Here is a 15,342-nt window from a genome sequence, read left to right as displayed (position 1 = left end):
GCCAAAGATTGGCTAATGAAGTGCTGCCCCAAAGAAAGAGACAATCCTGCCAGCTGAGCAGAAGCCGCCATTGAGGATAACATTGAAAGGACCGGGTGAGTCGCCAGGGCAAAGAAGAGAGGACTCAAAGGGCAACCCTGTCTGACCGAGCGTGCAAGGACAAATGGCTCTGTAACCCCACCATTGAGCATAACTCTTGAAGAAGCCACAGCACTAATGGTGTAGATCAATCGGGACATCCGGGTACCAAAGCCCATAGCAGACATGAGATCTGCAATGAAAGACCAGTCCACATAGTCAAACACCTTTTCCAAGTCCAATTGAATCAATACCACTTCCTGACTGGAGTGCCGCGCATAGTCAATAGCCATTTGCACATTTAAGATATTATGCAGAATGTTGCGGCCCTTAATGAAACCATATTGGAGAGGATGCACAATAGCTGAAAGGTGATTGTGAAGCCGATTCACCAGCACTTTGGAGAAGATTTTATACATCGAGCCCATCAAAGAAATTGGTCTCCAGTGTTGCAGCTTTGACGGCGAAGGGACCTTTGGAATCAGTTTGATAAGGCCTTCTTTCCATGAGGAAGGCATGACCCCTGTTTCCCAAACCTACTGAAACATGACCGCCAATGGCTTCACCAACTGCGTGGCCGAGTTCTCAAAGAATTCATTAGTGAGACCATCCCAACCAGGACTTTTATCCTTAGGCAGGTGCAACAAAACATCCATAACCTCCCCCTCATAAATATCCGCCTCCAAAGTGACTTGCATATCAAGTGGAACCTGCTGGCGGACCAGATGATAGAAGACCGAGCGGGCATGCGTAACCTAGCTAGAAGGCGAGGGAGAAGAACCAAGAAGTTCCATAAAATAATTTCTGCACATATTGACAATGGTCTACGGATCAGTGACCATGCAACCTTCCGAATCCTGGAGTCTAGTCATATTTTCGCGAGCCGGAGAAGCATGCAAGGCGCGAAAGAACTTATGAGACTGGCAGGCACTATCTTGCAATGTGTCAGTCAAGTTATGCAGCTTGGCCTGCTGATAAGATTTCAACTGAAACACTTGAATAAGATGGGCCAAATGCCTCTCCAGTGACAGCAGAAAATCATCATCTGGGGAATCCAAGAGCAAGGAACGGACCAAAGCCAGTAAGTCCTCTGTTGCATGTCCACATCGGCGACAAAGAGAGGCATGATGAATCCCATACTGCCGAGCAACCCGCTGCACATTAGAGAGCAGCCGTGCAAATGAAGCCAAGCCCTCAGAGGCGAAGTCCAATAAGAACCTCTCAATCAATTGCTGCATATAGCCCTGAAAAATTTGATGCTTCAAATAAGAGGAGTTGAAAAGTAAAGGGAGCCTATCCAGCAACTGCATAAAAGGTGCAATAGATTGTGCCCGCATCTCAAGCTGGAGGGGGAAATGGTCCGACAACGCATATTGCTGCAAGACCTTCATTTCCAGCATCTCGGGAAGAAAATCATCCCCTTGCATGATATACATTCGGTCCAACTGCGACCAAGTAGTTGCATATTGTGCGGAATGAAAAGTAAACCCTGAAAAAGAAGGGTGAAGCCACGACCAAAGATCTTGCTTAAGTACGCGCAAAGCAAAGGAATTCCACACCCGGCTTTCCGACGTATCCATTACCGAATGCCCTGAAGTGGACTGAGAAGAGTCAACACACATATTGAAATCTCCCATCAAAAATCCCCTTCGGCCAAGTGACATCGAGCCCTGCAAAGTGGACCAAAGATCCCGTCGGGATGCGGAATCATTCGGAGCATAGAGGCCCAGCAACCATAAAATCTCTCCTTCAAATAAGACTTCGATTACCAGAAAGCGGCCCTGCACATCATTTTTAACAAGAACAGGCTGGTATTTCTCATGGACAATCATCAGCACGCCCGAATAGTGCATAGCATGCGTCCCTGCATAAAACAGGCGGAATCCATGACAATCCACAACTTTTCCTGCTTCACCGTGACTTTTGTGCTCAACTGCACACAATACATCCCACTGGTTCTCATGCAAGACAGTCCACATGGCATGTTGCTTCTGGCGAGAGCAAATGCCTCGCACATTCCACGTGGCTATCTTCATATATCTGCAAAAAAAGGAAGTCAGGAACGAGGCGCCTGTTGCCTCAATTTCACCTTTTCCGCGAGAGCATCCAGGACACCCTCATCCAGAAAATCAGCCAATATTGCAAACGAATTCTGGCGACCTGCTTTAGAGGTAGAAGGAAAATCCACTGCCTTGGGAGTGGGGCGGGGATAACGCCGATCCCAGGGTGTAATCACATTACCTTTTGTATCAAACGCCAGCTTAGCAGGTGGGCCCTTGGGGCCGTCTGTATAGACTTTCCTTGTAGACTGATTACGAGGGGCAGACGGGACCATAGTACGCGCAGCCTGCTATGAAGTGACCATTTCTTTCCTACGCATATACGTGCGCACGGAATCCTATGAAGCATTAGGCCCAGGATCCACCAGGCTTGCATCCAACTTTTTACCTTTTTTTTGACGTGCCTCAATCCAATCAGTGCTACGGGAATCCAAACCCAGGACCTGTTGTTTGCCTTTATCCACGACATTAGGTGGCTAAAGGGCCTCCTGTGTCGGGGCATCAAGCACCGTGTCATCCTTAGGCAGCACAACCTGCGCATCCTCAGAAGACGATTGCCTTTCAGGGCATTCGGCCATAAAATGCCCCAATTTACCACATGAAAAGCAGTGTTCTGCAAAGTTGCCCCATTTCAAGCGAAAATGCAAAGGATGCATGCCAGAACAATTGAGGCGAAGCCACGCAGGCCTTTTCCTGGCCGTGTCCCATAACATGCATAAACGGTTTCGATTCATAGCCCTGAGGCTTGGGGAAACCAACACTGTTCCCACAACTGCCATCGCATCCTTCAACAATGGCCAATAGACCGCCGGACAATTTTCCACTTCCACCCACACCGGGCATTCTCGTTGAAGCAGACGCTGGAAGTCGCCCATAGGGCGCCAGGGTACAACATGGACCAAGCGGCGATCAAAGAATAATGGCAACTTGGATAGGAGCTCAGCTCGATGTGTTTCCGATTTCAACAGCACCTCATAAAAGCCGCGAGGTCCAAGGAAGATCTCCTCAACACACTCCCCTTGCAAGGTGCATCCACTGGCAAATATGTGAAAGCATTGGGATCCTGCCACTGAAGAAAAGTATAATTGCACGGTCATAAAACACCGAGAAGGACCGCAAGACTGATTTCAGGTCCACCGTGGCTTCCAGCACATCATTAGTTCCCACGTCAGAAAAAGTTTCATTATTATGCTGGACATAATCGCCAAGCAGAGTATTGGCAAAGTCCAGCAAATGCTCCTAGTCAATCTCCTGCGAATCCACAGGATCAGAGGCAACCTGCGCATAGGAACATTCCTGAGGACCCATTGGCTCGTCAGAAGTATGCTTGGAGTGTTTGCCCGCAGGCGGCAGTTCAGAACCCGGAGGCATCTCCTCGGTGCACGGCACCATATCCTCCGGCTCCTCTGTATCGGAATCAGGGCCAAGGGCTGCCACCGTCCGGTCTAGAAAATCCATATCCAGGCCAGCCATACTGCTGTCCTCTCTCTCTCTCTCTCTCTCTCTCTCTCTCTCTCTCTCTCTCTCTCTCTCTCTCTCTCTCTCTCTCAGTGTCTGTGGAAAGGCAAGGCTGCACTGTCTCCGTGTGCAGGTCGCAGAACCCAGAGGCGCAGGCTCAGGCACGAACAAAGGATGCTGCCTCTCGCTGAGAGGAAGAAAAGATCAATGCGCCCTGCGAGACGCTGCCACAAACGAAGTGTTACCTGGGGCGACCACCACGGCAGCTGACTGGCGAGGGCAGCGTCTGACAGGCGAGGGCGGCGTCCGACAGACGAGGGCGGACAGGTCTGGCAGGCGATGGCGTCTGTCAGGCGACAGGGCAGGCAGTCGTCGGAGGCAGGCAACAGGACAGACGACGGGGCAGGCGACGGGCGTGTCTGACGGCGAACAGGACCGACGCGCAGGCCTGACGGCGAGCAGGGCAGATGGCGGATAGGACGGACGGGCACCGACAACAAGCAGGACACGCTGGTATGACAAACGACCGCGAGCAGGAGCGATGGCGGGCAGGATCGACAGTCAGCCGATCAACGGCAGGGCGGGACACGCAGGCGGCGTCATCGCGACTCCTCTCTCTCTCTCTCTCTCTCTCTCTCTCTCTCTCTCTCTCTCTCTCTGAGTACTTATTTTATATCATATCAAATCACAGGCCTACAACGTCAAATCACAGGAAAGATACAAGAGTCACAGCAAAGAAATAGAAGAGATTGTCATATGCCAAGGAGCTAAATCCTCCCTAAGGAGATCTGCATAATGAACAAGATCTAACTACCAATGTAGGAGGCCCTTGATCTTGGCAATATGTCCCTCTATGTATGTGGTGGAGTTGAAGGGGAAAGCATTCTAGGTAACCCAATCTTCATGTGTGGCTGAGCTGGTTTGGGATATTTAGCCCTAGCAAAAACCCAATCAAAGGGGCATGTTGACATGCCAACCACAACTCTCCAAATATCTGAGAGGAGGGTCCCCCCCCCTCTCTCTCTCTCTCTCTCTCTCTCTCTCTCTCTCTCTCTCATGTGCATAACTTGAATAATATTCTTGCAAAGACATCAAAAGGCTAAAGTAGAAGAACCTCGAGCTCTCTATCCACAAGCGTGTGATCTTTCACAACGCTGTAAAGCTGAGATCGCAGCACAAATGGGCAGACAAAACCCTGTATAAAACACACAGCATAAGCTTATACAATGTAAAATGAAACACCTTAATATAAAGGAATATAAGCTGACCTTCTCTATCTTAGGGAATTGTGCATGCATCATTTTCAAAGCAATAGTTGTATCAGTCGGAATATCCCATGCCTCTGCCATGAAACATGAAATTATTCCCCCAAAACAATAAGGATGTGATCAAATTTGTAGGCATAGACATGAAAGGGTCTTCTATCAATGTCATTATCCCACGTGATAAATCTCCATATACAATCAACTTCAAGAAACAACATCACAACCATCAACTTCAAATGAAACAAAAACTACAAGATTCATGAAACTAAAGTTCAATCGATATATTAGAAAATACATTTTATGTACGCTGCTTTTCCACACAAACATCCAATACACAAATTTCAATATGTATCTCACTCCAAAAAATATTAAACTTGGTATGGATTATCAAAAATGCCTTGGTTGTTCAGCTTTCCAGCATGGCAAAGCTGTGAGATCATATCCCTTACGTGTGATCTCCAATTCTTTATTATTGAAACCGGCCTTCAGTAAAACTAAAGGGTAGTAGACTTTAACTTGCAAGCACTTAATCTTAAAGACTAAAATTCAGCAACCCAAAAGCAAAATAAACAATGGAGCAAGATCCTACACCATGACATAAAGAAAGATTGGCCTTAAAAGTTTGGTGCCCCTTTTAGTATTTCTTTATCATTACTGAGTTGTCAGTTTAGCTATGTGAAAAGCCCTATTCACTTGGATCTCCAATCTCAGACTTCAACATGTCAATTCACTATATCTGCTCAACACATCTGTACTGCTCAAGAACCTACTCAAGTTGCTTGCACTGCCCAGGACCAAGAACACCAAAATTGAGAAAATCTGCATGAATCTACAAAAGCACAACAAAATAATCTGTTAGAACTAAGGATGTTGCCACATTCTCCTTCTACATTGCTAGGAAAGACCAAACTCGACATGATATTCACTTATCATGTACCCAAAATTGGCATTCACATACAAGATCACAATCTCGCCCAAATCCTTGACAATTAGTGCAAATGAACCCCTCTAACAAGATCTGTCATAAAAATCTCTCCTAGATGCCACGAAGCATAGTAGGAAGTGTTAAGCTAAAAAAGATGCATTACGCATTAAATCTTCATTAGCTCTTTAAAACAACCCCAAAACTCACTAATACCAAAGTTTCTATGTCTCATAAGCCAAAACCCTAATTTTGGGAGAATCCACATCTATAAAGGAGGCTACCCAACCACTACCACTTTGTTAAGCCCTTTTTTGCAAGGATTAGCCATCAACCTACACCATCCAATGGCTGTCCAGCCTTCACAACAGTTGCCACATCATCACCAGTCCCAAGTGCCCTATCTATTGCTGACACCAGCTATTGCACCCCTCTTCCATCTGCTCAGCCTGCATTTTAAACCTTTAAGATCAATTTTTTATGTTGCCGCCCACTTCTTGGACATCTCCATCAGCCCATCTTAGCTTTGACTAGTGGTTGCAACCCTTAGGATCCATCTCTGGTGGACATCACTCTCCAACTATTCCTCAACTGCTCCCACAAGACCCATCAGTTGTTGGACAGCTTTTCCTTTGAGCATCTTGTACACTCTTTCATTCATTTATAGCATTCATTCATTACTTCACAATTATCTTTCTGCTCTGTTTGTGCTTTTGCATTTTGTGTTTTCTGTTTTCTCTTTTCATCCAAGTTATTGTGTTTTAGCTGTGTTTGTACATTTTGTGTTTTCTCCACTCAAACCCTAGCATATCTTCATAGGAAGAACATGAGACCCAACAAAAATACTCAGAATAACTCCAAAACCACACAAACATGCTCAAAATCGCATCATCATCCCAAGAGAGTATCACCTCCACCATATCAATCTTTGCCCTACTTAGATTTTGCCATCACCTGCACCAAAAAAGCCATCACCAACATCAAAATAGCATTGTCAACACTCCAACGAGCACAATTAGGAATAGAAACAGCACCATCAGCAATGCCCAGCATCTGTCTAATAAAGCCTTCATGTGGTTGAAAAGATGTGTTCTTTCACCTTTCATGCGTTTCTGCTACCTTTCCTACATTTTGCCAGTTCACTTTAACAATAAAATCTCATTATCTATCCATTAAATTATTAACATGAATTGATTAAATATGCACACAAACTTACACATTAATTAATTCACTGTTTAGACACAAAACCTTGATGAATCTGCCCATGTTCAACATAGCTCGTACAATGTCCTAGATCCACCCAAAGAGCCAAATATAAATCATGTCCACAAGATACAATCTCCCTCGTGAAAAATGGCAAGCACCCTTGATTGCTCCAAGTATGACTTAACACGACAGCCATACTTCAGCAATCCCACAACCCATCTTTGCGGAAACCACAAATTCTTTGTCCTTGTCTCTCTCATTGGGGTACTCTCTTTGTCCACTAGAGGTTGGTTATTTCTCTCTCTTTCCTAGGCAAGTCATCTACCCTAATGGCCTCATCCAAGTCTCAAGATTACACTGAAGGATTGACTATTCAAGCTAAAGTTGCTAGCCAAGGCATCATGCAACTCCTTGTCCTTAAGGCCTTTGACAAGAACTTTGGCCCCACTATCACCTGGCCACTTTGGGGTTGGGTGCAATATGTAACTTTCGTTAGATTGAAAGTTTGCACCTTAGAATTAGGTTATATTAAAAGTTTCACCTGGTGAGTAGCTTTTGAATGCCAAGCAACCCCTTGTCACTTCAAATACGAAGCACCATTGTCATTAATGCAATTCGTGGCCTTTGTAGGGGATTAATGCACTTAGCAAGACACTTGCCTTTTGCAGCCCTTCTTCTCTCTTCTTGGCAGCCCACACCATCATTCTTGGCTGTAGAGATCAATTTGCTTCAGTTTTCTCCCTCTCTTGGCCATGGAGAATGCAACTACAACATGTATGGAGGTCAAGACAACAACCTTTCTTCTTCTCCTAGCATAAGGAATCCATTGGGCAACTCTCTAACTTCATTTATAGCAGGACATGCTGTTTGTTTTAACTTGATTCTCATCAAAACAAGTTATTACAGCAGTACATACTGAGATCCTCTCTTCTTCTTCGATATCTTGAGCCTTGTGCACTTTTTGGACCAACCTATCATGAAAAAAGTGATTTTTCCACAAATCCATTGTGAGAAATTCCTTTTGTTTACAAGAGGAACAATGTGGGATTGCATAGATTATTTATGTTTGAAATCTATCAAAGTTAACAAGTGCAAATCTCGCATTGTAAGACTCACCAAAACCCACCAAGGAAAATCAAAACCATAGGTAACTATGCAAGCCACTTTTATTTAGAAGTTTGCTCCACAAATTTGATCTTAATGCTGGCTATGTTTGGAGTCATACAATGGATCAAATTGAATTAGAATAACGACAAATAAGCTTCAAGTCATTGCTAGTGCCAAACACTTCAACTCTGCCTTGCACGACGTTGTTCCATCAAGAGAATACATCCTATCCTTTGCAACAAGCTACCTAAGAAAAGAAAAAAGCGTCGGAAAATGGCAACTAGCTATGGACGAGAGAAAAGAGAGACAATGAGAGTGTGCTAAAGCAAAAGAGTAGAGCATACTTGCTGAACTGAAAGAATGAGAATGAAGGTACAAGATAAGTCTAAGATAGCCTAGCTCTAACTCAATTAGAGTTAACTGACTCTAACTCTAATTCTAAGAGTGGTGACACAACTTATAACTTTAGTTGCGTTCACACTAAGAATTGAAAAGGAACCAAAGACTAAAACATTGGGCACTACCCATAGACTTGGCAAATTCTAACACCCCCCTACAATGCCAATGCGGTAAACTCCAGGAATGATCAATCACCAAAGGGTAGCAAGTTTAAGGGCTTGTGAAAAGCCTCAAACTTCTCACGAGGTAGTGCCTTGGTGAAAATGTTTGCAACATTTTCCTGTGTAGGAACATACATCAAGCTAATCTCTCCTACATAGCATCTCTCTCTAACATAATGGCAATGCACCTCAAATGTTTCGTGCGAGCATGAAACACAGGATTTCATGCCACTACAATAGCACTCTGACTGTCAAAAAGAATGGGTGTAGGACCCTCCAATGGTAAATGTAGATTAGCCAACAATCTGCATAATCATACACATTCCATTGTTGTCTTGAAGGCTGCCCTGTACTCAGTCTCATAGGACAAGGTAGCCAATGTAGGCTGCTTTTTGCTTAGTCATGAAATGCATGAACGGCCTAGAAAGAAACAATATCCACTAGTAGACTGCCTAGTGTCTGCATCACCAGCCCAATCTGAATCATTGTAAGCAGTCTCTCCCCTTGGGAAATAATAATACATGTGACTAAGTACCTTGCAAGTATCTAAAGATCCCCTTAACAACTTGCCAATGTATAGTCCGTGCGCTATGCATATACCTGCTCACCTTAGATATTGCATACTGAATGTCAGGGAGTGTGTTGCAAAGATAAATGAGACAAACAACAGCCAGGCTGTAAATTACAACATCAGACATCTCTTCACCATCATGCATAGACAGCTTTAAGCTTGGCTCCATAGGAGTGCACATAGGTTTGCAACCTTACATATTAAACCTATGTAACAGCTTATCCACATACTGTGACTATGACATGATGATACCATGCTAATTTTGGGTGAACTCAATCCCTAAACAATAGTATAGACAGCCCTTATCTAAAATAGCAAATGCATATTTTAATTCAGCCTTGAAATCTGTAATTTTTGCTTCTGAAGATCCAGTGAGCAGCATGTCATCTACATAAAGAATAATAATCAGCAAGTCCCCCCCTTTATTCTTAATGTATAGAGTGGGAGCAGTTGGACTATTTTTTAATCCTTTGCTGGCCAAACATGCATCAATTTTAGAGTACCATGCACAAGGAGCCTGTTTGAGACCATAAAGAGCTTTGTTTAGCTTACATACCATGTGCTCTTTCCCCTTAACCACAAACCCTGGAGGTTATGACATATAAACATCCTCATGCAAATCCCCATTCAAGAATGCTATCTTAATGTCCAACTGATATACCTTCCAACCATAATTTTTAGCCATAGCAATTACACATCTCACCATACTCATACATGATGTAGGAGCAAAAGTCTCTTCATAATCTATGCCCTTCTTCTGTGCATAGCTTTTGCTACCAACCATGCTTTGTACCAGTCAATGGTACCATCAGCATAGATGATTTCAGTGGCTATATGTCACCAAATGGCTATACTTTTATTTTTTTGGAATTTTTTTTTTCGAAACTCGAGTAGGTTGAGTTATAACTCTAAATTTTTTTATTTGCCAACATTTCTAAGGTATATCGAGATTTTGAAAGCTCTTTCGCCATTCATATAAAACAAATATTGAAAGAAATATATTAAATTCGCCACAGTATTTATAAGTTATGGTATATATATAGAAACATTCGCCACATGTACATATGTACTCATACACATAGTACATACATAGACACATGTCACATACTACTTATCCTTGCTCCTTCTTTACATACTCATACACATGACTCACACACATCCCTCCGCACACACATTACTCAGCATTACATCTACTCTTGTATTCACACATGCATATACACAATTCTTAGAACCAAAAGGTTTGAGGTACTCATGGTCCAATAACTTGAGCTAGTCAGATCTTTGAAGCATGCATCTTGAAAGTTACAAAGCAAGACAGCTCTACCTAAAACCCATAAATGCTAAGGAACTTCCCCTCTTCATAGACTTGAGCACAAATAATACCTCCCCTTCAATGAATGGTTTATCCAAGAGCAAGCTAATTTCAGCAAGGTGCCAAGGACTCTCTCCATTTCCACATCCAAGATTTTAGCAACACACTAGGACCAATCAATAACACTCTTGGGCTCAACTTCGGCTAGCACTGAGAGATGCTTGTGGAAAACATTAGTATATCCTAGTCATCAGTAAAGGTGCATCTATTTTCGTCCTAAATAAATGTGATAGTCTCTCTTCAGTAAAGGTGCACATTTAGTCTCTCTTGAGTCTATCACATTTATTTAGGACGAAAATAGATGCACATTTACTGATAACTAGGATACATCACATTTATTTAGAATAAAAATAGACGCACCTTTATTGATGACTAGGATATGCTAATGTTTTCCACAAGCATCTCTCAGTGCTAGCTGAAGTTGAGCCCAAGAGTATTGTTGATTAGTCCTAGAGTGGAAATCCAAGAACTTCAACTAGCATTGAGAGATGCTTGTGAAAAACATTAGCATATCCTAGTCATCATCAGTAAAGGTGCATCTATTTTCGTCCTAAATAAATGTGATAGTCTCTCTTTGATGCCTAGCTTTGAGAGAATTGAAGTAAAATTGATATGGAGCATCTCTCACGAGGTCCCACCTAACTTAGCAAGAGGATCCAAATCGAATGTTCAAGCTACTAACACAATGATAAGTAACAATGTCGATCAAGAGGTTGGGAACCTCAAGGCGGTTAGCTATGTGCAACTCCTTCTCGAGTAGGGTTTTATACAAGAGGAGGTGATGCTCTAATTCTGGGGGTAGATCAGGTTACATGAGAGAATGATGGAGAGAAGAGAGACGTTGTTGCAGTGAGTTGGATTCAATTAAATTGTTTTAGTGGTACATTGCTACTCTACATTGCTCATGATTTGACAATCCCTACAGGCACTGTCAACTCGATGCATATATGATTTCTTCTAAAACGGGCATTGAGAGTTGCATTTTATTTGATTTCGTTGACTTGGGCAAGAGAATGTTTATGTAGATTTTGACTATACAAATGGAAACGATGATAGGCAAGAGAATGTGGGTGAGTTCAAAGCTTCACAAGAGACAAACTAAGTATTTTATGAGCTAGATTGCTATTTTTTACTCTTGTATTTTATGAGCTAGATTGCTATTTTTTACTCTTGTGCAAGTTTACACACTTACATATGTCTAGGTCTATGAGTCAATGAACATAAACACACTTTGTCCAAATTAGTGCTCAAAAGCAAAAAATGCAAGGGGGGAGAGATAGATAGATAGATAGATAGATTTGAGAGATAAGTCTATGTATCAACAAATATAAACACACGTTGTCTAAATTAATGTTCAAGTAGTGCGGAAAATGTAGGGAAAGATAGAGAAAGAAAAAGATATATCTAAGAAAGTGTGTGTATTAAACTTGCCCGTGTGAGGAAAATTTTAAATCTCGACAAAGGTGGAGAAGTGAGCTACCCATTCTTGCAAGTTGCAATGGTGGCCCTAAGGCTATTGAGCATGAAAAACCAAGATAGTGTGCAACATGAAAATTAGGTGCTCCTCTGCACTTCTCTAATCTTTGGAAGAATCTTAACAAAGATTCATCGATCAGCCATCGCCACCCAATGATAAGCTCCGACAACACCATCCCAAGGCTGACAACATCGAGTTCAAAGATCCCTCGCAACGGTGGGACGATTGCAACAGCAAGGTTAGTTTGCCCCAATATATTTTATTATGAGTCATGATGTATTCCACATCTGCAAAACATGAAATCTTGTGAGCTCTCATAGAGACATGGCTTTTTCTTTCGACCCACTTTAACCTCTAGCCAGTGCAAGGTCTCCAGTTTTCAAGCACAAAGTGACAGTAGATGCCTTGTGGGTGGTTGGATTGCCGGTACAATCCAACCTAGGTTTTTGAAGAGGTCAAAAAAATTGAATCAATGTCCACATTTAAATTGAGCGAAGGGGAGCTTTAAGAGGAGAGGGAGCTGTCTTTCCAAAGAAGACTACTCACGTTGTGGGACTGATGAAGGCTTGTGCAAAGCAAAAGGATCTATTCAAGGCCACAAGGCTACATGAGGACATTTGTAAACGGAGGTTACTTGAAAGAAGCCCCTATGTTGCAAGCACTTTAATAACTATGTATGCTAAATGTGGTGCTCTAGCAAAAGCACAGCAAGTGCTTGACAAACATATTGTTCATGATGGATTCTCTTGGACTGCACTGATTTGCAAGAAATGCGCAAAATGGTCATAGTGATGAAGCTCTAAACTGCTTTGACAAAATTGTGGGCATACCTCTGTATATCTAAAATAGTATGTGTTTTGCGGTAGTTATTGTAGAGCAATGAAAATAGTTCAATATGAGTGTTGTTATGCATGGTGTGTTTGAATAAATCCCTACAAAGCAAAGTGGTGTGTCATGGAGCATAATCCTAACACAGTTTATGATGGTGACTTCAACATACTAGATTGTGTGGCAAATCCTCCTTGCATGTAAACCCCATAATTGTAGAAGAAAAGTGCTTTCTCATGCTTAACTATCATGCATTTTGCTAAAAATACATTATAAACCAAAAATAAAATTAAATTGAAAGGAAACCTTAATACCCATGCTTGCTATTTATAGCTTGCACTTAATGCTTGATAAGATGAAAACAATTCACCATGCTCGCAATCATGTACATTCACCTTGCTTGTAATCCATACAACATTGATTTTTAGAAACTATAAAAAGATGAAATTGTCAGATATTAAAATTTGTTTAAGAGTTCATATTGCCAACTATTAAACTCAAAGCTATTTTTATCAAGATTACTTATCCCTATCCCTTACCAACTTATCCCTATTCATGAACTACAAAAGCATGCAACTTATCCCTATTCATGGACTATCAAAGCATGCCTACCTTTTAGATATGGAAGGGGAAGATCATAGTTAGAAACATACAAGGGTGGGACCCACTATCTTTGTCCATAACTAAATGAATTGATTTTAGTTACTTTTTAAATATGGAAGGGGAAGATCATAGTTAGAAACATGCAAGGGTGGGACCCACTATCTTTGTCCATAGCTAAATGAATTGATTTTAGTTAGTCACAATGTAATACCCACCAAAGAGAGGCTCCACTTGTTCTAATCAAAATTAAAATATTCCACCAAATAATCAAGGTGTGCAAAAGCTCATACCATGTTTACATCTCAAAGCTCATTTTGAGACTATTGGTATGCCTTCCTAGAGCTCATGTATTTAGCTTATGAAATGGGAAAATTATTCAATGGAGTTGAGTGACATGGAGGGGTAGTGGGGGAAAAGGCCTTTAGATATACTTCATGGTGGCAACACTATTACCATGGTAGTTTGGTGGTTACTTCTACACTTTGACTATGATGTTAGTAGAGGTGAAGAGTCAAATGGAACACAAAAAGTCAAATGAGTAGTAGCTTGTTCACCCAATGATATCATTTAAGCTTGCAAAAATATCTAATCATACAAGCCTAATTTTTTTTAACAAGGCTAAGCTCCCAATTCTTTTTGCAAAGCTAAAGAATAAACATGCTGCGAGAGAGAGAGAGAGAGAGAGATTTGCCTCCTACAGCACTACCGATGCACCAAAAATGCCGTCCAAGCCCAAAGCCTGCATGCATACCTCCACCTCCAGCACCTGGAAACCCACCCTGTCTTGGGCAACTACTTGGTAGCTACGCTTGCCGCCTCAGGGAATCTGCATGATGCCCAGCGTGTATTCCTCCATGGCCTGCCCTGCCCCACCGAGCACTCCTGGACTTGCCTCATCTCTACCTACATCAACTGCGGCTGGCCACGCCATGCCTTCCACCTCTAACACCAGATGCCCCTGCATTGTGCATAGCCTAGTCGATTCACGTATGTGGCCGTGCTCAATGCCTGCTCTCGGCTCCAAGATGCTGACATGGACAAGCAAACACACACTGATATCGTTCAATGTGGTTTGGATACAGAAAGTAATGTGTATGGCACCCTGGTGGACACGTATGGGAAATGATGCTCCCTCACTGAAGCACACCAAGTTTTCAAGAGCCTACCAGTTCAAAATGTGGCTTCCTGGACTACGCTCATTGCAGGGTATGCTGAACATGGTCTCAATCAGGAAATATTGGATTCTTACAAATAGATGCAGCTCAGGATTGCATGCAAATGCTGTCACCCATATGTTTACTGCTTGACAACTTGTGCAACCATAGGGATTGTGGAAATAGGCTGAAAGCTACACGTAGAAATCATCCAAAAGGGCTTGGAGCAAGAGTTCCATGTCAACACCACACTGGTGGATATGTATGCCAAATGCAACTTGCCTAGAGAAGCACGCCAGCTATTTGACAGACTGCATGTTAACGATGCTGTCCTATGGACAGCTCTACTTGCAGGATATGTTAAACATGGCCATTGTGAAGAAGCCCTTAGCTATTTTGATCAGATGCAACTGGAAGGAGTATCAGGAGGAGATACTGTCACTTTCATTCTCTACTTGAAAGCTTGTGGGACCATTGGAGCCTTGGAAGTGGGCTCGTGATTACATGCCAAAATCCGACTGGCAAGATTGGAAAATCTCTCAATGAGCAATGCATTAATTGACATGTATGGCAGATGTGGCTCCATAACTGGAGGGCGAAAAGAATTTGATGGGCTTCTAGCTCGAGATGCGGTTTCCTAGACTGTATTGATCAAAGGATATGCTGAAAATGGGCTCGATG

The 15,342-nt window shown here is 42.6% G+C and overlaps 1 protein-coding gene across 6 annotated transcripts in view; it reads right to left on the bottom strand.

The window, feature by feature from the left end:
* The window catches only part of LOC148019756 (Serine/Threonine-kinase), a 102,463-nt gene that overhangs the window by 57,821 nt on the left and 29,300 nt on the right, over window positions 1–15,342 (bottom strand). For 2 of the 6 annotated variants that reach the window (XM_087699914.1, XM_087699916.1), the window contains exons 2-5: window positions 6,695–6,737; window positions 5,632–5,690; window positions 4,865–4,938; window positions 4,711–4,791 (exon numbers count right to left, since the gene is read on the bottom strand). In XM_087699914.1, coding sequence (XP_087556040.1) covers window positions 4,711–4,791; window positions 4,865–4,938; window positions 5,632–5,686 — 210 coding nt within the window. In that variant the 5' untranslated portion in view covers window positions 5,687–5,690; window positions 6,695–6,737. Of the gene's footprint in view, window positions 1–4,710; window positions 4,792–4,864; window positions 4,939–5,631; window positions 5,691–6,656; window positions 6,738–15,342 lie in introns of those variants that run through there. The other 4 variants (XM_087699912.1, XM_087699918.1, XM_087699913.1 and 1 more) reach the window with 3 other exon arrangements.

This window comes from Lygodium microphyllum, chromosome 19 (genome assembly GCF_053477565.2).
Source record: "Lygodium microphyllum isolate KBCC chromosome 19, Lygodium_microphyllum_v1.1.10, whole genome shotgun sequence".
Taxonomy (NCBI): domain Eukaryota; kingdom Viridiplantae; phylum Streptophyta; class Polypodiopsida; order Schizaeales; family Lygodiaceae; genus Lygodium; species Lygodium microphyllum.
The sequence above is the reverse complement of the archived record's forward strand: the minus strand, read 5'-3'. Positions and strand labels throughout refer to the sequence as shown.